This window comes from Rhinoderma darwinii, chromosome 1, assembly GCF_050947455.1.
Source record: "Rhinoderma darwinii isolate aRhiDar2 chromosome 1, aRhiDar2.hap1, whole genome shotgun sequence".
Lineage (NCBI taxonomy): Eukaryota > Metazoa > Chordata > Amphibia > Anura > Rhinodermatidae > Rhinoderma > Rhinoderma darwinii.
In genome coordinates this window covers 99,208,576-99,234,195 of record NC_134687.1, presented here as the reverse complement: position 1 = coordinate 99,234,195, position 25,620 = coordinate 99,208,576, and the positions used below count along the sequence as shown (strand labels likewise).

Sequence of the window (25,620 nt, the reverse complement as noted above, 5' to 3'; positions counted from 1 at the left end):
TTGGGGTTTGCTAATTATTACAGGAGATTTATTGCTAACTTCTCGGTCATCGCTAAGCCCCTTACGGACCTCACTCGCAAAGGTGCTGATCTCCTCCACTGGCCTCCTGAGGCTGTCCAGGCTTTTGAGGTCCTTAAGAAGTGCTTTGTCTCGGCCCCGGTGCTGGTTCAGCCCAACCAAATGGAGCCATTTATCGTGGAAGTTGACGCATCTGAGGTGGGAGTGGGGGCTGTCTTGTCCCAGGGTACCAGGTCCCTCACCCATCTCCGCCCCTGTGCCTACTTCTCCAGGAAGTTTTCGCCAACTGAAAGTAACTATGATATTGGCAACCGCGAACTCTTAGCCATTAAATGGGCATTTGAAGAGTGGCGCCACTTCCTGGAGGGGGCTAGGCACCAGGTAACGGTCCTTACCGACCACAAGAATCTGGTTTTCCTAGAATCTGCCCGGAGGCTAAACCCGAGACAAGCTCGATGGGCGTTATTTTTTACCAGATTCAATTTTTTGGTTACCTATAGGGCTGGGTCTAAAAATATTAAGGCTGATGCACTGTCGCGTAGCTTCATGGCCAGCCCTCCTTCGGAGGAAGATCCTGCTTGTATTTTGCCTCCAGGTATAATCATTTCCTCGATCGATTCTGATTTAGTCTCTGAAATTGCTGCTGATCAAGGTGCAGCTCAAGGGAACCTTCCTGAGAACAAGCTGTTTGTTCCCCTGCAATTCCGGCTAAGGGTACTTAGGGAAAATCATGACTCCGCACTATCTGGCCATCCAGGCATCCTGGGTACCAAACACCTCATTACCAGAAATTATTGGTGGCCTGGGTTGCCTAAAGACGTTAAGGCCTACGTCGCCTCTTGTGAGGTTTGTGCTAGGTCCAAGACTCCCAGGTCCCGACCAGCGGGCTTACTGCGTTCGTTGCCCATTCCCCAGAGACCTTGGACACATATCTCCATGGATTTTATCACCGATTTGCCTCCATCCCAAGGCAAGTCGGTGGTGTGGGTGGTGGTGGACCGCTTCAGTAAGATGTGCCACTTTGTGCCCCTCAAGAAACTACCCAACGCCAAAACGTTGGCTACCTTGTTTGTCAAACACATCCTGCGTCTCCATGGGGTCCCTGTCAATATTGTTTCGGACAGAGGGGTACAATTTGTTTCATTGTTTTTGAGAGCCTTCTGTATGAAGTTGGGGATTGATCTGTCCTTCTCCTCTGCCTTCCATCCTGAAACCAATGGCCAAACGGAGAGGACTAATCAATCTCTAGAACAATATTTAAGGTGTTTTGTCTCTGACTGTCAATTTGATTGGGTCTCTTTCATTCCCCTCGCCGAATTTTCCCTTAATAACCGGGTCAGTAACTCGTCAGGGGTCTCTCCTTTTTTTTGTCATTTTGGGTTTAATCCACGGTTCTCCTCCGTTTCACCTGGTAGTTCCAACAATCCTGAGGAAGAGGTCGTTCATCGGGAACTGTGCACAGTCTGGGCCCAGGTTCAGAAAAACCTAGAGGTGTCCCAGAGCGTACAAAAAACTCAGGCTGATAAAAAACGTTCTGCTAACCCCCTGTTTATTGTCGGGGATCTGGTGTGGTTGTCGTCTAGGAACTTGCATCTCAAGGTTCCGTCCAAGAAGTTTGCTCCCCGGTTTATTGGGCCGTATAAGGTCATTGAGGTCCTCAATCCTGTCTCCTTCCGGCTGGAGTTACCCCCGTCTTTTCGGATACACGACGTGTTTCATGCCTCCCTCCTCAAACGCTGCTCCCCGTCCTTGGCTCCCTCGAGGAGACCTCCTGTTCCCATCCTCACCCCGGAGGGGGTGGAATTCGAGGTGGCCAGGATTGTGGACAGCAAGATGGTCCAAGGCTCCCTCCAGTACCTGGTCCATTGGAGAGGATACGGGCCCGAGGAGAGGACTTGGGTACCCGCCCGGGATGTTCACGCTGGGGTATTGGTCAGGAGGTTCCACCTGCGTTTCCCCAGTAAGCCAGGTCCACTTAGAAAGGGTCCGGTGGCCCCTCATAAAAGGGGGGGTACTGTAAAGGATCTGCCAGGCACAGCGGGGTTAACTCCCAGAACTAATCAGTCAGCACCTGAGAATACATCCCTGAGACTGACTCCTGCTTCCACCATTCAGGCTGGCAGGCTTAGGAGTGGGAGAGCCTATCGTAACCTGGCCAGACTCAGCTAGCTCCCGCCCTCGGTCTATTTAAGCCTGCACTTCCTGTCCCTCGGTGCTTGTTATTGCTTTTGTTTCTTTCCTTGTGGTTCCTGGCCCAGCTACAGCTCCTGCTATTTTTGATCCTGCTCCATACCGACCCTGGCTTACCGACTACTCTTCTGCTTTTCGTTTTGTACCTCGCACACTCCTGGCTTGACTCGGCTCGTTCACCACTCTGGTTGCTCACGGTGTTGCCGTGGGCAACGGCCCCTTTTCCTTGCTTGTGTTCCTTGTATGTTTGTCGTGTTTGTCGTGCACTTACTGAGCGCAGGGACCGCCGCCCAGTTGTACCCCGTCGCCTAGGGCGGGTCGTTGCAAGTAGGCAGGGACAGAGTGGCGGGTAGATTAGGGCTCACTTGTCCGTCTCCCTACCCCCTGCCATTACACAGACACTCATTGTACCGCTCTCCAGACCTTCAGCGAACAAACTGCCTTCTGTTACAGCCAAATGTTTCAAATTTTTACTCATCAGTCCAGAGCACCGGCTGCCATTTTTGTGCACCCCAGTTCCTATGGTTTCGTGCATAGTTGAGTCATTTGGCCTTGTTTCCACGTCAAAGCTATGGCATTTTGGCCGCAATTCTTCCATAAAGACGACTTCTGGCCAGACTTTTCAGAACAGTAGATGGGTGTACCTGGGTCCCATTGGTTTCTGCCAGTTCTGAACTGATGGCACTGCTGGACATCTTCTGATTTCAAAGAGAAGTAAGCATGATGTGTCTTTAATCTGCTGCACTAAGTTTCTTTGGCCGACCACTTAGTCCTCAACGTTGCCCGTTTCTTTGTGCTTCTTCAAAAGAGCTTGAACAGTAAGCACATCTTGAAACCCCAGTCTGCTTAGAAATCTTTGCAGAGAGAGACCTTGCTGATGCAGTATAACTACCTTGTGTCTTGTTTCCTCCTACATAGCTGTTTCTGTTACAGTTAATGACATGTTTCAACATACATATAAAAATGATGATCATTATCTTCTGTTTAGTATAATTGGACAAATTATACATCTGACTAGGATCCTACAAAATCCATGACTGTGGAAGTGTACCTAGAAGAATAGATGCTATTTTGAAGGCAAAGGGTGGTCGCACCAAATGTTGATTTGGATTTCTCTTCTGATTGTTCACTTTGTATTTTGTTAATTGCTAAAAAAAAATCTATTACCACTTTTATTTTCGAAAGCATTCTAGCTTTGCAGCATTTTTCCACAACTGCCTAAAACTTTTGCTCGGTACTGTATATATACAAATAGTGACAACCAATCTTCTCTCTTTCTTAGGCTCAGTTAACACTCACGTTGTGGCTTCCATTCGTGATGGAAGCCGCAACGCTAAGCCAGATCCATCATACAACAAATATTACCAATGCCCTAAGGACCTCGTTGAGTTGCAATGGAGTCCATTAGGGTTCTGTTTCAGAGTCCCTTGTTTTGACGGGAAGAATTGTGCTGCATGAAGAGTTATTCCTCCCGTCAAGTCTGATGCAATTGTGCAATGGAGCAGAGCTTTCTATGCAGATGTGTCAAGTATTCCAAATATTCTATTAAATGAAGATCCTTTTAAGAATATCAAACCCTTCTACAAGATGAGTCTGTAAATGCAGAAATCATGAAGAGCTGTCTTGTTTTACACCCTGAATCATGACTGGTTTATGCCTTGTCTATACTCGCACTGCAAGGTTTGTTTTGCTGTCATGCCATATGTCGTTTTGTAACACTGTGTACATGATTTGTGATATAGGTAAAAATATGTAAATATTCACTGTTCACTTGTTTTATACTCAATAAACTTCGTTTTTGATTTAAAAAAGAACAATAATATGAAACGTTTCTAAATTTGAAAGCAATTACAAAAATAACTATTATTGAAGTGCAAGCGTCTAGGAGTAACAGCAGTTTAGCCACAAAGTGATAGACCACGCAAACTCACAAAGTGGGACCACCGAATGCTGAAGCACATGGCACGTAAAAAGCGCCTATCCTCTGTTGTATCACTTACTACGGAGCGCCAAACTGCCTCTGGAAGTGACAATAGCAAAAAAAATGGACTTCAGGAGCTACATGAAATGGGTTACCATGGTCGAGCAGTTGCACACAAGCCTAAGATTACCATGTGCAATGCCAATGAAGGGTCATTTTAATTCTGCAGCATATAAAGATATTTTAGACAATTGTATGCTTTTATCTTTGTGCAGAAGAATTAATTTAACTGTGTATAATGACCGACAGCTATACTCATGAAGCTGAAGGGGCACAGTGCTCACTGTGAAATCTACAATCGGTTTAATGATGACATCTCACAGACCACTATTAATAACCAAAAATAAATATGAAGTCTCTTCTGCCTTCTGCTAACAGACATTCTCATTTTTACTTAACAAGCTGGATCACCGATACAATGAATTTAAGCTCCGGGCCATCATGTCAGAACATAAAAAGACAATCACAGCCATCTCCTGGTGTCCTCACAACCCTGACATGTTTGCAAGTGCGAGTGCAGACAACTTAGTGATCATCTGGAACGTGGCTGAACAGAAAGTGGTTGCCAGACTTGACAGTACAAAAGGTAAGATCAGAACCAGTAACACAACTACACATTAGGCAGTAAAATATGACTTCTTCTGTGGCACAGAGACTTTTGGAAACCGAAGTTTGGTAGTAAATTGCAACATAAGCTTCTTTTGGACACATGCAATAAGACAAAACTAGGCAAGATAAAAAAACATAACCCTCGCAAGATAAAAGATGGAATCAGAACACTGAAGCAGCGGAACAACCAGATAGTAACCCGGTCACAGGATCGCCCAAAATGCTAGTGGGCATACATAAGTTTAAAACAGGTAAAAGATATAACACATTTGTACAGATTGGTATATATGCATATATAAATGTAAGTACATTTGAACAATCAAGTTTAAGCAACAATATACCACACCTGGAAAGTACGGGAATAGCTGGGAGATCAAGACCAGCAGCGTGGTTTGATATGTTGTTTGATATGTGGTTTGATATGGTTTGATATGTTGTTTTTATTTTGCATATTCAGGAATGCCTGCTTCTCTGAGTTGGTGCTGGAATTCTGGGGATGCGGTGGCATTTGTATCACACAGAGGTCCCCTGTATATCTGGACTATTTCTGGACCTGACAGTGGTGTGGCCGTTCACAAGGAGGCACATAGCTTTCTGTCTGATATTTGTCTATTTCGGTGGCATCCAAGGAAAAAAGGAAAAGTTGTATTTGGGCACACAGATGGAAGCCTGTCCATTTTCCAGCCTGGTAAAAAATTAATAGCAAAATTCAACAAAGTATCTTCTGTAAATTGAATATGCACAAGGTGCTACACCAAGACTTGTAAATTGCCATTTACTCTATATTCAGAGGTGTTACTGAAAAATTTCTTACTGCCTGTGGTTTTAAAGGTAACATTGACATGGACTGTCCCTATAGATTAGATACAGGGGACACATTTATAGATATCTCTGAATGTATCTTGTCTGTAAATGCACTGACTCTGTTATGGAATCACCAGTTGAGCAATTTCCAGGGTGGAAGTTTATGGAATTGCTAGGTGAGCATTTTCCCAAAGGCTGCTGGAGACTGTCAGGAATGAGCGTGCAAATAAATCTGCAACCCCAAATCCGTCACAACTCAGAATCTAGGGCTACTCTATGGTTTTCGCCAGAGCCCACTGCAAGGCAGGTTGGACTTTGTAGCATAGAACCCGGGTTGTTTTAACAGAGTTCAGTGTTGGATAAGAGGTGCAATGCAGGCAGTACCAGAGCAGGTAACAAGACAGCTTGAGGGTAAACAGAAAGTCCAAATCACAAAGCTAATGGATATCAGCCAGGAGCAGAAAGTCCAAATCAGTAAGCAAAGGTTAATCCAGAGACAAGCCGAGGTCCAGTTCCAAAAAGAGCAAATCGTCAAAGGTACAGGGTATAGTCAGTAGCTTGATCAAACACACGGAGACAAGGAAAATCACAAGCAAAGAAAACAGAACCAACCCAGATTTAAATACTCCACCCTTTAATCTGATAGGAAGAAAGACAGAGAAGTGGAATAGGCTCAACAACTAAAATCAGAACCGCCCAGAAGCTAGACTAGTAGTCATGGTAATCTTAAAGGGACGGACGTTTCCTAACAGACTCTGTACAATATGTCTGTATGGATGAACTTCTTGCAACTAAAAATACACCCTACCACCGTCCTGGATTTCCTGAGATCAGCTTTTAGGATTACACTTTGCCACAGTAAATATCAAGTAATGTGAGCGCTAGACAATTTTACAATCAAATCTCCAAAGTACAGAATGTCTTAAAGGCATTAGCCCGCTATTACAAGTGATGACATTTCCCTACGAGTGTGTTCGGTCCGTGATATACGGTCGGCAGCATTTCCCAGGTCGAACACACTGCAGGGAGCCGGGCTCCTAGCATCATAGTTATCTATGACGCTAGGAGTCCCTGCCTGTAATCATGTTTTCAGTACGGAACAGTTTTCTGCAGCGAGGCAGGGACTCCTAGCGTCATAGATAACTATGATGCTAGGAGCCCGGCTCCCTGCAGTGTGTTCGGTCCGGGAAATACTGTCGGCATACGGTCCGTATATCATGGACCGAACACGCTCGTGTGAATCCGGCCTTATAATAAAGGGGCTGCAAGCTACTGTAGTGAGGTGGCTCCAAAGTTTTTATAGGCTACCCAATGTGCAGAGTATTACCGCACATTCACCTGTTATGAGCTGTGTTGCGGGTTCTTGAACAGTGGGTGGCTGTGCAGGTCAAAGCTGAAAAAGGCTTCTCCCCCTTGTTGACTGATCTTAATGTCATAGCATTTCCTACGTATGTCACATTTAATTATTTTATTGTTTAATATTCATATGTTCTTCAATGGGCTTACGTACACATACTGCCAAGATGCTTCTCCTTCATAGCTCATTTCTAAACCATCGGTGAGCTTGGTACGTCTATCATTTGAGACAGCCAGTTCTCATTTCTCATTATGCTGCCTTCTACAATCTATTAATCTCTGATGACAGACCGATCAATGGATGAGTTTACAGCCAGATGAGCGGAGACACACAGGTCAGGTCCATAGTTTGAGCCTCATGCATGAAAACTTAAGTGAACAACAAGTGTCAGGATGCCCCATAGTAACCTATTAGATCAGTTCCCTTTCTTGAAATATGAAAGCTGGAAATATTAGTTAGTGGGCAACAGTAAAAATTATGTGTTTGAATTAAATAAAAAGCAAGCTTTTCTATGGGAAGCATTCCAACTTGCCTTGAATCCTGTGATTCTGAGAAATCTAAACTTCTCTCTATATATTTTGGTTCATGACACCATCATCACCTTCACTGCAATGTGTCATGGATTTTGAAGGAATCCATGACACACAAAGGAAATACACCCTTTGTTGGACCTTTGCAGAATTATTGGTTTATGCTAAAAAAAAACATTATTGCCTTGTTTTACATTGTTATGGCTGCACACTTATTTTTACTTTATGAGATACAGCTGCTTTGTATTCTCTATACAGAGCAGCTGTAGTGTTTGCAGAATCCTGTACCTGTCAGGTCCATGGGACTGACAGGTTCAGTGAAAGCCGATCCTGTGTGTCTGACACGCAGCATTTATCTGTTGTCCATCTGTTGTTCATAACTTAGATGTGATAGATTACAGGTGGATCCTGCGTTTCACCGGATTCAGGTCTTAGCGAATGATACAGCTGCTCTGTATACAGAATACAGAGCAGCTATATCTTAAAAAGTAAAAATTATTTTTACTAAAATTAATTTGAAAGTTGCACAAAACACACTGACTGATATTTTTATTTAAAAAAAACAACAAATCACTTTCGAAGGTTTACATAGCCTTTAAGAAAATTTAATTGACAGCTAAAATATAGATTGCACAGCAAGAACTGGGACAGGAGAGTACATGCTGGAAACCTAGAGAAAGGACCTGTTCACATCAGCGTTGTCTTTCTGTTGAGAGGTTCCGTCTGAGGTTTCCATCGGGGGAACCCCTCAACGGAAAGGCAAACGGAAACCTTAGCTCCCGTTTGCACCACCATTGATCTCAATTGTGACGGAAACTTTGCTAACAGGCTTCCGTTGTTTTTGACGGAATCAATAGCGCAGTCGACGGAACCCCTCAACGGAAAGACAACGCTGATGTGAACACAGCCAAACACTTTCAAAAGAAGATAAATAACAGCGATACATTTTCACAATTACCTTGTGCAGCCATAACAATGTAAAACAAGGCAATAATGTTATTTTATTTTTTAGCATAAACCAATAATTCTGCTGAGGTCCAACAAAGGGTGTATTTCCTGATACGCTGCACAATCCATGACACATTTCAGTGAAGGTGATGATGGTGTCATGAACCAAAAGATATAGAGAGAAGCTTAGGTTTAAAAAAACTAATTTGAAAGTTGCACCAAACACACTGAGTGACATTTTTATAAAATTAAAAAAAACAAAAACACTCACTTTTAAGGCTGGGTTCACACGACCTATTTTCAGACGTAAACGAGGCGTATTATGCCTCGTTTTACGTCTGAAAATAAGGCTACAATACGTCGGCAAACATCTGCCCATTCATTTGAATGGGTTTGCCGACGTACTGTGCAGACGACCTGTTATTTACGCGTCGTCGTTTGACAGCTGTGAAACGACGACGCGTAAAAATACAGCCTCGTCAAAAGAAGTGCAGGACACTTCTTTGGACGTTTTTGCAGCTGTTTTCTCATAGACTCCAATGAAAACAGCTCCAAAAACGGACGTAAAAAACTAAGCGAAAACGGCGCGAAAAACGCCGCGAAAAATGCGAGTTGGTCAAAAAACGTCTGAAAAGCAGGGTCTGTTTTCCCTTGAAAACAGCTCTGGATTTTCAGTCGTTTTTGGTCACTACGTGTGCACATACCCTAAAGGTTTACACGGTCTTTAACATAGTTTATTGCAATAATGAATGCTTTAATTAGTAGGAATAGTGGTTATACTGTGGAATCTAAACTTTTTATTGCACTGAACTTATGAAATAATTGTGTAACTACAGGCAAAATATATATATAGCTCTGTCTGCACCTTCTGTCTCAGTGTATGTTGTGATCATAATTAGAGGGGTTGTCCAGATTAGTCTGTAGAGAATCTGTAGATAACTATTTTTTTTACATGTTGTAGCTATTTATTATTTTCTTTTTTAAAACTTTCATGGGCTCAGCCATAATGGAGGCACACACTCCTTCCTGTATTTCCTTTATGGGCAGCGCAGAAGGGTGTGTGTGCTTTATGGCAGCTGCATTTATTAAAGAGACTCTGTCACCACATTATAAGTGCCCTGTCTCCTATATAAGGAGATCGGTGCTGTAATGTAGGTGACAGTAATGCTTTTTATTAAAAAAAAACGATATTTTTTCACAACGTTAGGAGCGATTTTGGTTTATGCTAATGAGCTTTCTTAATGCCCAAGTGGGGGTACTTTTACTTTCGACCAAGTGGGCGTTGTACAGAGGAGTGCATGACGCTGACCAATCGGCATCATGCACTCCTCTCCATTCATTTACACTGCACTAGCGATATAGATATATCGCTATGTGCAGCCTCATACACAAGCCCTAACATTACTACAGTGTCCAGATAATGAATACACATGAAATCCAGCCTGGACGTCATGTGTACTCAGAATCCTGACACTTCTGACTCTTTTTTTGTGAGATTCCGGCAAGTGAAACCAAATCTCGCGAGATCAGAGAGCTAAACGAGATTTGGTTTCACTTAACGGAATCTCACAAAAAAATATTCAGAAGTGTCAGGATTCTGAGTACACATGACGTCCAGGCTGGATGGTCATGTGTATTCATTATCAGGACACTGTAGTAATGTTAGGGCTTGTGTATGAGGCTGCACATAGTGATATAACTATATCGCTAGTGCAGTGTAAATTAATGGAGAGGAGTGCATGATGCCGATTGGTCAGCGTCATACACTCCTCTGTACAACGCCCACTTGGTCGAAAGTAAAAGTACGCCCACTTGGGAATTAAGAAAGCTCATTAGCATAAACCAAAATCGCTCCTAACGTTGTGAAAAAAGATCGTTTTTTTTAAATAAAAAGCATTACTGTCACCTACATTATAGCGCCCATCTCCTTATATAGGAGACAGGGCACTTATAATGTGGTGACAGAGTCTCTTTAAGCGTTAATGCTCAGAAAAGTGTCCATGGACTAATATAGAGACTAGATCCTTATTTGTGTGTATAGTGTTGCTATTTTCCCTTATCTAGGCCTCCATCTTAACAATAGAGTGTCCCAGTCTACACAGCAAAGCTAACAATTGGGCTGCAGAAAACAGGCAATGTCATCCGCTCAGATTTACTCCAGTTACTAGTCTAAAAGCTGGAATGTTTGGTTTTCATTTCTTATTTTTTTTGTAAATTTAAATAATATGTCATTTTCTGATTATATATTCCCTTTAAACATTTCCACATTCCTTTTTGTGCGGGAAGAACTGACATCAATGACATGTTTTAGTTTATGTTAAATCTATAAGGACAAGACACCTATATATTGTTTACTGATCATGTTACTGACAAATATATTTATTATAATTAATAATTTCATTGTCAGCTCAGACTGAACAGTTTTCTATCAATGTATTGTGTGACTACTCAGTCAGTCTATGGCCACCAGTACATTTTTGTTGTGTTGTATATATGATTTTCTGAAAGCTTGGCATGTAGCATACTTGTGCATACATACATTTCATATTTGATAAAATTTGTATAGTTTTGTGATGCCTTGATTTATTCAGTTCTGAACATTGTTTACTATTTGCCCGATAAATGAACATAAGCCGCTCTTTTCTGCCTGAAAAGCAATTGATAATACTATAATTCAGTGCATTGTCACTGATACCTCATAAGCAACTCCTCCTGGTAACACACTGGTAATTGTGGTTGTCTAACACTTTGAATTATTGTTATTGCATTAACCGTGCAGAGACTGGAAAGTATATTAAAGCTGTAATTGGCAGATATGTGTCTTTAATAGCCTTTCATTTACAGTTTTAAACAAATAATTCCTACTCAGTAAAAACATTGCTAAACTAATGTAATGTTTAGAATCTCTACGACTTAGGCCAGTTTCACATCAGTGTATTACAGCACTGTGCATGATCCACATATAGTTGGTGCCAAGGACCAGATTGAATCTCTTCCTGTGAGAAAAAGTTTTTGGGAAAGTCTTACCTGTTCTGACAGAATGGGACCCGATCCCATCTTTGGCCTAAAATATAAAGCTTCTGCACGAGGCCGTAATATGCTCATCCGAAACCGGCTTTACACAATTAGAACTAACTAGCACATGCCTCACAGTGGTGGGTGCTAAACCCCTGTCTGTTTCCAAGGACAACCAGGATTTTTTTTTTTAATTACTTGACAACTGGGTGTTAGCATTCTTCTGGGTAATGGGGCATGTCCCTGCACACTCATGTAATTGTTCAATCAATACTGACAGTGTCATAGTGTGTACATTGAGACACACCCTAGTGCCAAGGGGAATGGTAACTCCCAGTTGTCAATTTATTTATATATTTCCAGGAGGAATAACAGAGAAATGGCACAATGCGACATTCTAAGAGAAGATGCCCCAGAGTTGTTATATTATGGGGAATACAAGCATTTACTAAAACAGACATGTCCGGAGAGCTGAGAAGTCCTTTTTGATGTATAGGTTATATAGGTTGCTATATTACTATAGGTAGTATATTAGCCCAAGTGGTACAAACAATTATTTTGAGCCATTTGGCTAATAAATTGTAGAATTCTGAATATAAATGATAGAAGTCTGCCATTCCCATAAGCATACATTTGTTTTAAAATGCTACAAAAAAAAAAAATCTGATCACAATTGCATTCTCCTTTTGTATATGCATGTCTGAGTGTCCTCTTTTTTTTAACCAATTTTTTAAGGTTGTAAGAGTCAAAAACATGTCCTGAGACCTGAGTCCCTTGAAGGGACAGATGAAGAAGATCCAGTGACAGCATTAGAATGGGACCCCCTTTCTACAGACTACCTACTTGTTGCCAATCTTCATAATGGGATACGATTGGTAGACTCGGAATCTTTATCTTGTATCACGACTTTCAGTTTTCCCAGTGCAGCAGCGTCTGTTCAGTGTTTGGCTTGGGTTCCCACAGCACCAGGCATGTTTATAACAGGAGGTAAGCCTAATTTTTACTTTGGTTCCAGTATTATAAATTGCATTTTCCTGAATGCTGTGTGACTGTGAAAACGCAGATCGGGCCTCATTTATAAAATGTGCAAAAAAATTAAAATAGCCATTTATATGCCTGTATGTTCTCACACGAGCACTTCTGCCGCTTTGTTTTATCGATTAGTGGGGGTCTCAGTGCTCGAACCCACACCAATCAAAACTTTGGACATGTCACTATGACATGTCAGAAGTTTGTTGAACGTTTATTTACCCTTTAATGACTATTACTCCTGGTACTATAAGGGCATGGCCAGACGTGGCGGAATTGCTCTGGAATTCCGCTGCGGACAGTCCGCTGCGGTAATCCGCAGCGGACAGTTTCTCCATTGGTTTACACACCTTTTTAGTTAGGTTTGTGCTGACGTGGCGGAAAACTCTGCTGCGGACCATAGGCTGCGGTGCGGAATTTGGTGTCCGCAGCATACACTGGCTGTTGCTGACGTGTAGCGGACTTGTTGCGGACTCATTGTGGAATTTCTCCATTGACTTCAATGGAGATTCAAAATTCTGCAATGAAATACGCAGATGTTTTTTGTGTTGCGTAGCGTATTGGTTTTACGAACATGATATTTCTTCATTCTGGCTGGACCTATGTATTTCTAGGTCTACAGCCAGACTGAGGCCCCATGCACACTAACGTAAAAACGACCGTAATCACGGGCTGCTATTACGGCACGGGCAGGCCCATTGAAGTCAATGGGGCTCCCGTAATTACAGGTGACTACGTGTGTGCACCCGTAATTACGGGAGCGTTGCTAGGCGACGTCATGGGATAGTCACTGTCCAGGGTGCTGAAAGAGTTAAACGATCGGCAGTAACTGTTTCAGCACCCTGGACAGTGACTTCCGATCACAATATAGATCAACGTGTTAAAAAAATAGAAGTTCCTACTTACGGAGAACTCCCTGCTTCTTCCTCCAGTCCGGCCTCCCGAGATGAAGTTTCAGCCCATGTGACCGCTGCAGCCAATCACAGGCTCCAGCGGTCACATGGACTGCCGCGTCATCCAGGGAGGTCGGGCTGGATGTCGAAAGAGGGACGCGTCACCAAGTCAACGGCCGGGTAAGTATGAATTTCTTTTACTTTTACTAGGGAAAGGGCTGTCTGTCCCTTCTCTCTATCCTGCACTGATAGAGAGAAGGGAAGTACTCTTCACCTGAAGACGCAACGGCTAGTCCGCATCAATTTAATGCACATTTTAGGCAAAGCCGCAACAGAATCTGCAACGCAGATTATGTGCGACATTGATGCGGACAGTGTCTGCAGAAAGACGCCATGTCTGGTCATACCCTTATAGACACTATAAAAAGAACAAAAAATGTGTTTCATTGCGAATGCTGTAGCATTACTTTGCATATATTTATGATTATACTGGAGTATGTTACCGAATTTCACATGACATTTCATGACACATATGTGCTATTTTGCATTGTATATATTATATCTGCATGGATTGAAATATGAGAGTGTTCCAATATGTTCAGATTCACAGGTTGGTGTCTTACGGGTATGGAATGTCTCAAAGACAACTCCTATAGATAATTTTAAATTGAAGAAAACTGGCTTCCACGCATTACATGTCCTTAACTCCACTCCGAAGAAAAAAAGTGAGTACAAAAAAACCCTCTATCTCCAAATATACAAAGAATATTTATCATAGAATGTGTTATCCAGCAATGGTGAAATGAGAATATAAGAACAGACTAATTTATTACCAATAATGAGACTTACAAACTATAAGGCCCCATGCACATGACCAAAAAAATTGTCCGTAAATGCGGACCGTAATACAGTCCGCAATTACTGACCCATTCAGTTCTATTGGTCGCGGACACCTTTCCGTATCACTACCGTAGAAATGTTCAGAACATTATGGAACATGTCTGTTCTTTTGCATTTTACATGCGGGCGGCCGGCCGTGCTCGCAATCGCGGGTCGTGATTATGGGCATGGCCGTGTGCATGGGGCCTAAGATTGGAGCATTCTTCTCATGGTGTAACTCCAGTCAAAAACTCAAAATTCAGTAACGCCTCCTCCTCACTTGCCCCGGTGTGAAGATAAGCTCATCTTCCTCTGCAGGATAACTACCAAGTGATGCTGTCGTGGACTGTTTAACCCTTTCAGGAACAGACTAATTTTCGTTTTAATGCTTTTGTTTTTTCCTCCCCATCTTCAAAAAGTCATACCTTTAAAAAAAAATAAATTGTTGACACCATATGAGTGTTTGTTTAATTTTTACGAGATAAATTGTACTTTCCAATGGTATTATTTAATAGTATGTGCGATGTACTGGGAAGCTGGAAAAAAATTCTGAATGGGGTGGAATTGGAAAAAAACAGCAGTTGTGCCATTTTCTTATGGGTTTAGTTTTTACGGTGTTCACTGTACAGTGAAAATGAAACGTTACCTTTATTCTGTGGGTCAGTACGATCACGGTGTTATTAAATGTATATAGTTTTTTTACCTTTAAAAAAAATAAAAAATAGAAAAAAGAAACCTTTTTATTCATCGCCATATTGTGACCCATAACTTTTTTATATTTCTGTGTATAGAGCTGTGTAAGGTGTCTTTTTGTATGGGGAAAGATGTCGTTTTTATTGATTCAATTTTGGGGAATGTCTGGCATTTCGATCACTGTATATTAGTTTTTTTTTTGGGGTTGAAGTGGCAAAAAAAACTGGGATTCTGCTATTTTGACATTTTTTCCTGCTAAAGCAGTCTTGGTATTGGATAAATATTTTTATCCTATATTTTTATAGTTCGGCCATTTTCGGACGCGGGAATACCTAGTGTGTTTATGTTTATTTTTGTCTATATTTATATGTGAGCTAGGGAACGGAGGTGATTTGATTTTTTTTTATTTATTTTTATATTTTACTTTAAAAAAATGTAATACTTTTTGGCCCCCCTAGGGGGCTTCATCCTGCGACCTTAGATCGCTTATGCCATAGACTGCAATATTACAGTATTTGAGTCTATGGCAAAATCAGTGAATTGCTATTGAGACTTGCCACAGGCTCAAAATGCTCCCAGCTGCCCTAGGAACAAAGCAGCGCCCGCGATCTTGTCGCGCGGGAGCCGGTGACCGACCCCAAACAGAAAGTGAAAGTAAAAAAGATGCCTCAGATGCCGGTGGTCACATAAGATAAGAGATGTCTCTGATCGCAAGCAATGCCGCTGTGTCCCTGCTGTGTAACACAACAGAGACCGGCGGCTATGGCGCCCACTCGGCTTCTGAGCGGGTGCCATTTTTAAACAACCCTTTCTTGACATAAATAGGCGGATTAGCGACGGGAAAGGGTTAAGAAATCCTTCTTCTCAAGAATGTTGAATCTTACACAGAGGCTCATGACAATAGTGCTTGATAGCCATGTGGCATATTGTGATGTGCAGGAGAATGCCAGACAACGGTCAAGGTAATAAGACTTCAGTGATGGCTTCAGAGGACTTCACTGATTTTTATTTTTTTTCCCCCTGGCATTACACTTAAGATAGCCATTTACTCAATAGAGTATGTGAGCCCATTGAATTTTGTGGTCTTCCATTCAAAAGTATTTATTTGAATATATATATATTTAGTAACCGTATTTTAAGAAATACTACTATTAATCCTCAGCTTTATACTTTTAAATACTTTTTTAGGTATTTTTGCTTTTTATATTATATGTAAACAACAGAAACATAAATACAGATAATTTCATTTTAATTCAGCTGGTAACAAATTCTTGATTTTGTATTTATAATAATAAAATATACAAATATTGCACAGCATGTTTTACTGACAAATACTCTTTTTATCTAATGAGCATTTTTAGCACAGTCCCCTACCAAAAACCATTACATATCATCCACCAGTGAGGCTGTACCACCTCCAACACTGACCCAGAATCAAGCTTTCTCATTGCCTCCCGGTCATGCCGTCTGTTGCTTCATGGATGGAGGAGTAGGACTTTATGATATGGGAGCCAAGAAATGGGATTTCTTAAGAGACTTGGTATGTATCTATCATTTTCCATAATCGATAATCTGTTTACACCATCTATTAAATACTAAATCAGATTAATAGTTTTCTCTAAAGATATCAGGAGATACAGAGCTTCAGGAGGTAGAATGGATATCAGTTCTTGTCTTAAAGAAACACTCCAGCCTCATATATATTTTTTAGATAAACCTCAACATTGTTCTTTACACAACTGTCCCACAAAACGGATCTCAAAGGTGATTGGGTTTATTCAAAAGTGCCCCAAATTACGAGGTTTTGTGGGCGTTCCTAGATAGATCAGTGGCGGGGTTTGAACGAGTGCGGATTCAGATTTTGGCAGGTATGCACATATTCATTGTGCATTATTTAATATAAAAAAGAGATATATCCGGAGTTTATAAATATAAAATAACTTTTACTGTGCTATCTTTTTTGAAAAATAAAAAAATACTAACATACATATATAGTGGATTCATATGCCGTGTATTCATACATCATAGGTCACATTGCATCTCGTGTAACATGTATCCAGAACATTATTTTTTGAGATTTTTTGGTCAAATTAGACAGCAAAATATTCACCCAATAAGGGGTTATTCACACATATCGTTGCTTTTTAGAAGAGAGTTTCACAGACATTTCATTTTATATTCCCTTTATACAATTAGCAGTTATGGTAATGGAATACAGGGGTCAATGCCCCCCTACCCGTTCAGATGCTGGATATTATCCACTGTTTGATCAGTACAAGGGGATCGGGGAACCTCTCTCCATATAAAAATCCTCCCGACGCATTTCCTCTCGGCCAAACGATTTCTCAGGAGAGATGGGCGACAACCAGCTCTACCCGGATTCCATAGGTGCTGGAAAAGGTTATTATGGCTGTCTTTTCAAAGAGAGCATACTTGCAGTGGCAAGGAATCAATCACCCATAGTGTTTGGGTTTCAAATATCGGCGCCTTCCTGTTAACTCTCCCCCATGACGTCTGGGTGTGTGTACTACTCGGGAGGCGTTAATTCGCTCCCCTCCTAGTGAGACACACACTAACATACCAATCCTGGCATGTCAGCGCTGCACACACTCGCCTCACAAAACTTCGCCTCTTCCCACCACAAAAAACATGCAGTGAAGTCCCTCCTCTCAATAAATGGAGAGATGCAAGGAAAGTGAACCCACACCAAGCGGCGTTCCTCTGAGCGCCCGTAGTCTGGAGACGCGTTCCCCAGGTAACGGGACGCGCAACAAGCTCCGCCCCCTGGTGGTGACATGGCAGCTCCTAATTGGCTGCAACGTACACCACTCCTCGCTGCATTGCCTAACATAGCAATGCTTGTGACAGGCGCTACGATGTTGGCCACAGCGGGTTTACACAGAGGCAGCATAAAAGTCCTGTCTCATATAGTTGGGGGGACTAAAATGCATGAAGAAGCAGTGGGTGATGGAGGGGAGAATGGTATAAATGAGGAGCTGGGAAAATAGATGCCCTGTTAACATAAATCAAGGGAAAAGGTATATTTCTAAGACACTTAGAACTCTCGAACATCTGGGCGACGTTGCAAACAAAAGGGACAAACCTGTATAAAGGGAACATAAAATTAAATGTCTGTGAAACTCTCTTCTAAAAAGCAACAATATGTGTGAATAACCCCTTATTGGGTGAATATCTTGCTGTCTAATTTGACCAAAAAATAATGTTCTGGATACATGTTACACGAGATGCAATGTGACCTATGATGTATGAATACACGGCATATGAATCCACTATATAAGTATGTTAGTATTTTTTTTAAAAGATAGCACAGTAAAAGTTATTTTATATTTATAAACTCCGGATCTATCTCTTTTTTTCATAATTATATACCACGGAGGACTGCAAAGTCCAACTCTTGGTGGTGAACTTTAAAATTATACCATCAATATTCACGTATTATTTAATATACAGTTTGAAGCACCAAACACTCAGGTTTTGTAGAAATCACTCTTAAGGGGGTTTTACACTGGACAATTATCGGGCAAACGATCGTTCATAGAATGCTTATTGCGGATAATTGCCCTGCGTAAACAGGACAACGATCAGCAGATAAACAAGCAAACGCTCGTTCATCTGGTGATCATATTGTTTTAAAAAAGTGAAATATTATCGTTGTCGGCAGTACATCTCCCTGTGTAAACAGGGAGACGTGCTGCCGACATGATAATAATGTATGGGGACGAGCAATCAGAGTGACGCGCGCTTGTCCCCATACATCAAAACCACAAAAAAGGCCATACTTGCTAAGTGGATGGGTGAAAACCTGTTCCCAGCAGGACGCAGCCAGGTAAAAAATGCTTCAGAAGGAGAGTGCATTAAATAGTGTCCCCATACATAGCTCCTTGTGACAGGAGCAAACGAGCGCTGATCAACGAGCTGTCTTTCTGATCGGTGCTCGCTGCACCGGCCAAAATCGGCCGATGTAATAGGGCCTTCAGACAGTAATCTCATTATCAAAGGTCAGGAAATTAATTGACGCTAACACCTTTATAGTAAAGCTGAAGGCAGATACGCTATCTGGTCAAATGTATGTAGACACCTGAACATCACAACTATATGGGTTTGTTGGATATCTCTTCCCAAAACAATGGACGAAAATATGGAGTTGGATACCGTTTTGCAGCTATAATAGTCTCTACTCTTCTGGGAACGCTTTTCGCAAGACTTTGGAGTGTGTCTGTGGGGCATTTGTGCCCATTAAGCCAAAACAGCATTTGTGAGGTCAGACACTGATGTTGGACGAGAATGTCTAGCTTGCACTTTCCGTTCTAGTTCATCCCAAAGGTGTTCAATGAGGTCAAAGCCAAGGTTCTTTGCGGGACACTTGAGTTCCTAAACACCAAACTTCTTACACCATGTCTTAATGGATCTCACACTTAATAATAACACTTAGAGTTGACCAAGACAGAACATCAGAAATTTCACAAAGATGGAATCCTATGACAGTGACACATTTAAAGTCACTGAGCTCTTCAGTACAAGCCATTCTACTATCAATGTTTGTCTATGGAGATTACATGGCTGTGTGCTTGATTTTATGCACCTGTTTGCAGTGGCTGTGGCTGAAACATCTGAACTCAATAATAAGGAGGGGTGTCTACATATTTTTGGCCTTATAGTGTAATACATTATTGCATTATTGATGGACTACTCACCTCCTCCTACCTCTGCCCCCTCTCTGCACAGTGACCTCTGCAAATGCCACAGAGCATGCTCACAACAATTATTCTTCCATAGTCAATGAGTTCTTTTCTGCCTGAGGTCTTTTATTTCCAAATGGACTATGTAAAGCAAATCTCTGGAACTGCATTTACTATATATTAGGCCATGTGCACGTTACCAGAGGATGAATCAGTTCCCCATCTTAAATGCATAGAAACCATAGAACAAAATAACGGCACCGGGACTTCCAGATAGGTGAAAAAAGGGTGGTTTTATTCACCTCAAGTGAGCAGCGACGTTTTGGTTCGTCACAGAACCTTTCTCAAGCTGTATATATATATATATATATGTTTATTTTTATTATTACTACATTCCTTAACATTGAAATTGCAACACCAAGAAGGAAAAGTTTTGAATTGTGGAAATCTCAGGATCGATAGACATGTTAATGATATGTAAATGATAAAAAACATGGAAACAAAATATTCCAAACATCTTGATTTATTCAGTATCGAGTATGCGCGCCTCGCGAAGAAATACACGCACTTACATGCTTTGGCATGCTATCAGTGAGGTTCCTAATGGTTGTCTGAGGAATATTATGCCACGCTGAATGCACTTGGGCACACAAATCATCAAGATTGGCTGCTGGCAGATCCCTTTGAAAATTGCCGACCAATGACGTCCCAGATGTGCTTGATGGCAGAAAAGTCAGAAGACGCTGCAGGCCATGGTAGCACTTTTAGGCCACCCTGGCTGCTCACAGTCGCATAAGCAATATTGTGGTCCTGTTGAAAAAAGGCTTCTGGGACACTTTAGTGAATGGTTCCACGACCAAATCAATGTAACGCTGGGCTGTTAGTGTACCGCAAATGAAGACTAGAAGGGTCCGGCTACATTATGCCACCCCACACTATATTCGCGAGAGTAGGACCAGTGATGTTCCCTTGTGTAGGCCTCTACATGGCGATGCCCTTGTGATCTCCAGACCAATCTCAGGCTATCATTGCGTCCGAGACAAAAGCGGGACTCATTGCCAGCATTACCGTGCTGTGCACCATGATAGCCTTTTGAGAGCGGTGGCGTGTGATCAAATAGAACACCTGTAGCTGGACGTCTGGCTCGTAGCCCAATATCTTGCAAACCCCTTCTAAGGCCCTGTTCACACTGATTATTTTTTTGCCACTGTATTTGCCGTGGAAACCGCAGCAAAAAACAGCTGAAATTGCCTTTCATTGATTTCGATGGGAGGTGGAGGTGTTTTTTTTCCCAGAGCGGAAAAGAATGTTTGCGGGGAAAAGAAGCGACATGCCCTATCTTGAGGCGTTTTCCACCGCAAAAAAAAACATTGAAATCAATGGGAGACGGAAAAAAAACGCTGCGAACGGCCGCAGTGTTTTTTGACGCGTTTTATGGAAAAAACTGCTCGCATTTTTTCTTTACCTGTTGAAGAAAGAGGTAAAAAAACACAGCAAACATTGCGGCAAAAAAAACACGTAAAACCTAAAACTGAGCTGATTTTTCCAGGCAGAAAAAACAGGGCCTAATGGTTTGTGTCAACACTGGTTGCCACCCTAGGCTTGGGATGTGACGTTCAATTTCACTTGCAGTACATAATGGATCACTACGCGCCATTCTTCCAATCAGATGATCTGTCCGTGCAGAGGTTCGCCTCCCCGCACCTCTTGCTGTCATTCCCGTTCATTGTTGTTCTCCCAACCTCTGGGACACACAACGTTGAACAGTGCTGACATCTGAGACTAGGCACGTAGCGATCTGCTGGAGTGATAAACCAAGGTCTCCGAGTTCAAAATTCTGTCCCTCTCAGTTTTCGACAAGTGGCAATAGCTGGCACTTCCATGAACAGGCGGCATCACACAATCATCCCACACCACTTGATCCGATTTTTGACTTTTGATGTGGCTAAAAAACTTTGCTTTTAATCTGGTTTTTATGCCTCTTCCACATGCCACACATTGGAGCTCGGTGGGGGAAAATATGATCATTTGCAGATCTTAGCGACACCTTATACTTCCTCGATTTGCATAACTTTATGGCTTGCCCTTCCTGGTGTTGCAAATTTAATGTTGAGGAATGTATTATTATATCTATTATTATATTGTTATATATATTATTATAATAAGGTGACACATTCCTTTTAATCAACAAAATTAAAGCGATTTGAGAAATTGCTGCGAGTAAATATGCAAAATTGGCATCCTCATGTGGAGATATTTCTTTGGATGTTAGTGTGATAAAGACACATTGATTACAGTGTAAACACAGCCCAACGATTCCTAAAACTGCCCTATCTGTGCTCCTACAACATTAGGCTACATTCACATGAGCGTGAGAGATTTACGCACATAAAAAACGCGTGGAAAATCTGTCCGTGTGCGTTGCGTTTTGCATCGGTGTGCTTTTCGAGTTGCATGTGTTTTTCATGCACTCGCAAGCACTTTTTTTTTCAATGTAGTTGATTCGTAAAACACGGACAGCACACGCACCCATTAACTTCAATGTTAACGCACCAATAGGGCATGACCACACGTGGCGGATTTCCTCCGCAACTGTCCGCATCAATGCCGCACAGAATCTGCGTTGCAGATTCTGCTGCGGATCTGCACAAAATGTGCAGTAAATTGATGCGGACTAGCTGCTGCGGACTGCGGTAAAAGTACTTCCCTTCTCCCTATCAGTGCAGGATAGAGAGAAGGGACAGCACTTTCCCTTGTGAAAGTCAAAGAAATTCATACTTACCGGCCGTTGTCTTGGTGACGCGTCCCTCCTTCGGCATCCAGCCCGACCTCCCTGGATGACGCGGCAGTCCATGTGACCGCTGCAGCCTGTTATTAGCCTGTTATTGGCCTGTGATTGGCTGCAGCCGTCACTTAGACTGAAACGTCATCCTGGGAAGCCGGACTGGAGACAGAAGCAGGGAGTTCTCGGTAAGTATGAACTTCATTTTTTTTTACAGGTAGCTGTATATTGGGATCGGTAGTCACTGTCCCGGGTGCAGAAACAGTTACTGCCGATCGCTTAACTCTTTCAGCACCCTGGACAGTGACTATTTACTGACGTCTCCTAGCAACGCTCCCGTCATTACGGGAGCCCCATTGACTTCCTCAGTCTGGCTGTAGACCTAGAAATACATAGGTCCAGCCAGAATGAAGAAATGTCATGTCCAAAAAGCAAGACGCATCAGCAGCACACATAACATGTGCATGACAGCTGCGGACTTCATTGCGGAACTTAGAATCTCCATTGAAGTCAATGGAGAAATTCCGCCATGAGTCCGCAACCAGTCCGCCACTGCTCCGCAACAGACAGAGCATGCTGCGGACACCAAATTCCGCTCCGCAGCCTATGCTCCGCAGCGGAATTTTACGCATCGTCTAAACGAACACTGCTAAATTAAAGTGGAAGTCAATGGACAAACGGCTCCGCTGCGGATTAACGCTGCGGAGTGTCCGCAGCAGAATTTAAGTGAAATTCCGCCACGTGTGAACCCAGCCATATAGGACATGCAGTGAATTTCACGTGACGGATACTCGTTGTGTGAAAAACAACACATGTGTGAATAGCCTCATTGAAATCAATGGGATTGTGTGATGTGCGTTGTGTCAACGCACAGCACACGGACGAGATTCACGCTCGTGTGAATGAGCCCTTAGGAGAAGAAGCTGGGTAGCAATCTTCAAGCTATTTCTTCTGATTTCTGCGCTGACTCCCAGCAGCTATGCTTGTCTGGTTTGTTTGGACAGGAGGTATCGTTGGGCAGGCTGAGTAAATGGCTCCTGAATGTCACCACGTACATTATGTCACCTATTGTGGATGGAGCTTAACTATATCTCACAAATCATTACTTGAACAATTTTTACTGGTATTTCTTTTTATTCCACAGGGTCACATTGAAACTATCTTTGACTGCAAATTTAAACCAGACGATCCTAATTTACTTGCTACAGCATCATTTGACGGTACAATAAAGGTCTGGGATATCAACACATTAACAGCTGTATATACTTCACCAGGGAATGAAGGTGTTATTTATTCACTGTCCTGGGCGCCAGGTATGTGGACCAACAATAACGTGCCATTGCAGAGTGGTGTGAAAAGCATTCCCCTCTTCCAGATCTCTACTGTAACTCCATGTTTCTAAAAAGACCTTCAGCAGTGGTGGACATAAATAGCAGAGGGCCCCTGTGCAAGAACAGTATGTGTGCCCATTACTCACCCCGCCGTCATGTCTCTCTAACAATTCAGCAATAATTCTGAGCAATTGTCAATTGCTCAATCCATACATTCAATCCAATAGACAATACAAAGCCCCCAACCTACTGGGCCCCCGTCCTTCAGCCCTCTCACTTTCTGTAAAATGATGCACAATTGGGTTAGGCAGCAAGATAACAATCTAAAACACAAAGCAAGTCCACATCTGAATAGCTGGGAACAAACCTAATGGCCTAATTATTTTTGGACTGGCCTAGTCAACGGAGATGTTCATACAGTTCTTGACTGAAAACCTACCAATGTGTCTGAATGAACATAGTTCTGGATTCTAAAGCTAAACTTCACTGATTTCTAAGAAGCACTTGTTGCAAAATGTGTTGCAACCAGTTCCTAAGGTTAGGAGGCAGCTGCTTTTTGGCATAGGTGAAATGGGGGCTAGATAATTTTGGGCCTAAAATAAATACAATTCTAATTAAAAAATGAGATTACTCAAGTTTCCTTTGTTTAATATTACAATTTGATTAAATATTCTATCCTATTTAGTGTGATAATATGTAATCACAGAGGACTTCTGGCAGCGGACAAATACTTTTTCACAGCAGTGTATTTATACTTTGTTACGCCACAATTCTGACTGTCACATTTACTATGTGTAGGAGACTTGAACTGCATAGCCGGTGCAACATCCCGGAATGGTGGTTTTATCTGGGATGTGAAGAAAGGAAAAATGATAACTCGGTTCAATGAGGTGAGAAAACTTACATTCTTTCCAAAGTGAGACCAAATGAAAAGAGAGCTGAAATAAAGTTGCATGCGATTATCTTTGGCACACTACAGTGGCAGCACATCATGATAAACTGCAGCTCCCTGTATATAGACTACACAGCCATTATTGATACATATTAGGCCGGGTTCACACCTGCGTTGTGTTATTCTGTTCTGCTCCGTCAGGGGAGCAGAACAAGGGAATAACGGAAGCAACTGTACCGTTACACCACATACACCACCGGCAGTCGACGGAACACATTGGTTCCGTAGGCTTTCCGTCCGGGTGTCCGTAGTTTTACCGGAGACAATAGCATAGCATGCTGCGCTATTGTCTCCTGTATTCTTGGCTGGATCTGCGAATCAAAGCCTCCAACACAGATGTGAATGAGGCCTTAGCAGTTTCCACTTATACCTGCAAGTATACCGATGTATGTTACATCATATTTTTCGTTAAAGCATGGAAAAAATGGCATTTTCTGCATCTCATGGAGCCACAAGGATTCTAAGCGCATTGCCACCTGTAGCGGAGATGGATTCTGGTGAGTTTTGCTCCATAATACAGTGTGATCTATGTCCAATGCAGATCGGTGGTTTACTTTGTATAGTTAATACACAGTCTGTGATTGTAATTGTTTACTATTATCTGTAATTGTTTCAGCATTATCCGAACAATTGATGGTAAAGTTTTGCACAAGTACAAACATCCAGCAGCTGTTTTCGGCTGTGACTGGAGCCAAAACAACAAGTAAGCATTGTACATTGCTAGTCTTTTATAATATCTTATACTATACTATGCGTATTTTCATAATACATTCTAATAAATGACCTCACCTTACATTGGGGTATCTTATAGATCATTTAATAATGCTAGTGGGTAAAAAGAAAGAAAATAACTTGTCATATACACCTCCCGCTCCGTGAGCCATCTCTGCCAAAGTCCTTTCATTATTG

General features: G+C 42.1%; 1 protein-coding gene across 5 annotated transcripts in view; it reads left to right on the top strand.

Annotated features, from left to right (window-relative positions):
* WDR17 (WD repeat domain 17) overlaps positions 1-25,620 on the top strand; it is a 128,466-nt gene that overhangs the window by 53,266 nt on the left and 49,580 nt on the right. For 4 of the 5 annotated variants that reach the window (XM_075860237.1, XM_075860238.1, XM_075860236.1 and 1 more), the window contains 9 exons: positions 4,592-4,775; positions 5,256-5,486; positions 12,188-12,439; positions 13,977-14,099; positions 16,299-16,486; positions 23,573-23,741; positions 24,558-24,649; positions 25,126-25,208; positions 25,328-25,414. In XM_075860237.1, coding sequence (XP_075716352.1) covers positions 4,592-4,775; positions 5,256-5,486; positions 12,188-12,439; positions 13,977-14,099; positions 16,299-16,486; positions 23,573-23,741; positions 24,558-24,649; positions 25,126-25,208; positions 25,328-25,414 — 1,409 coding nt within the window. The remainder of the gene's footprint in view (positions 1-4,591; positions 4,776-5,255; positions 5,487-12,187; positions 12,440-13,976; positions 14,100-16,298; positions 16,487-23,572; positions 23,742-24,557; positions 24,650-25,125; positions 25,209-25,327; positions 25,415-25,620) is intronic. The other variant, XM_075860235.1, reaches the window with a different exon arrangement.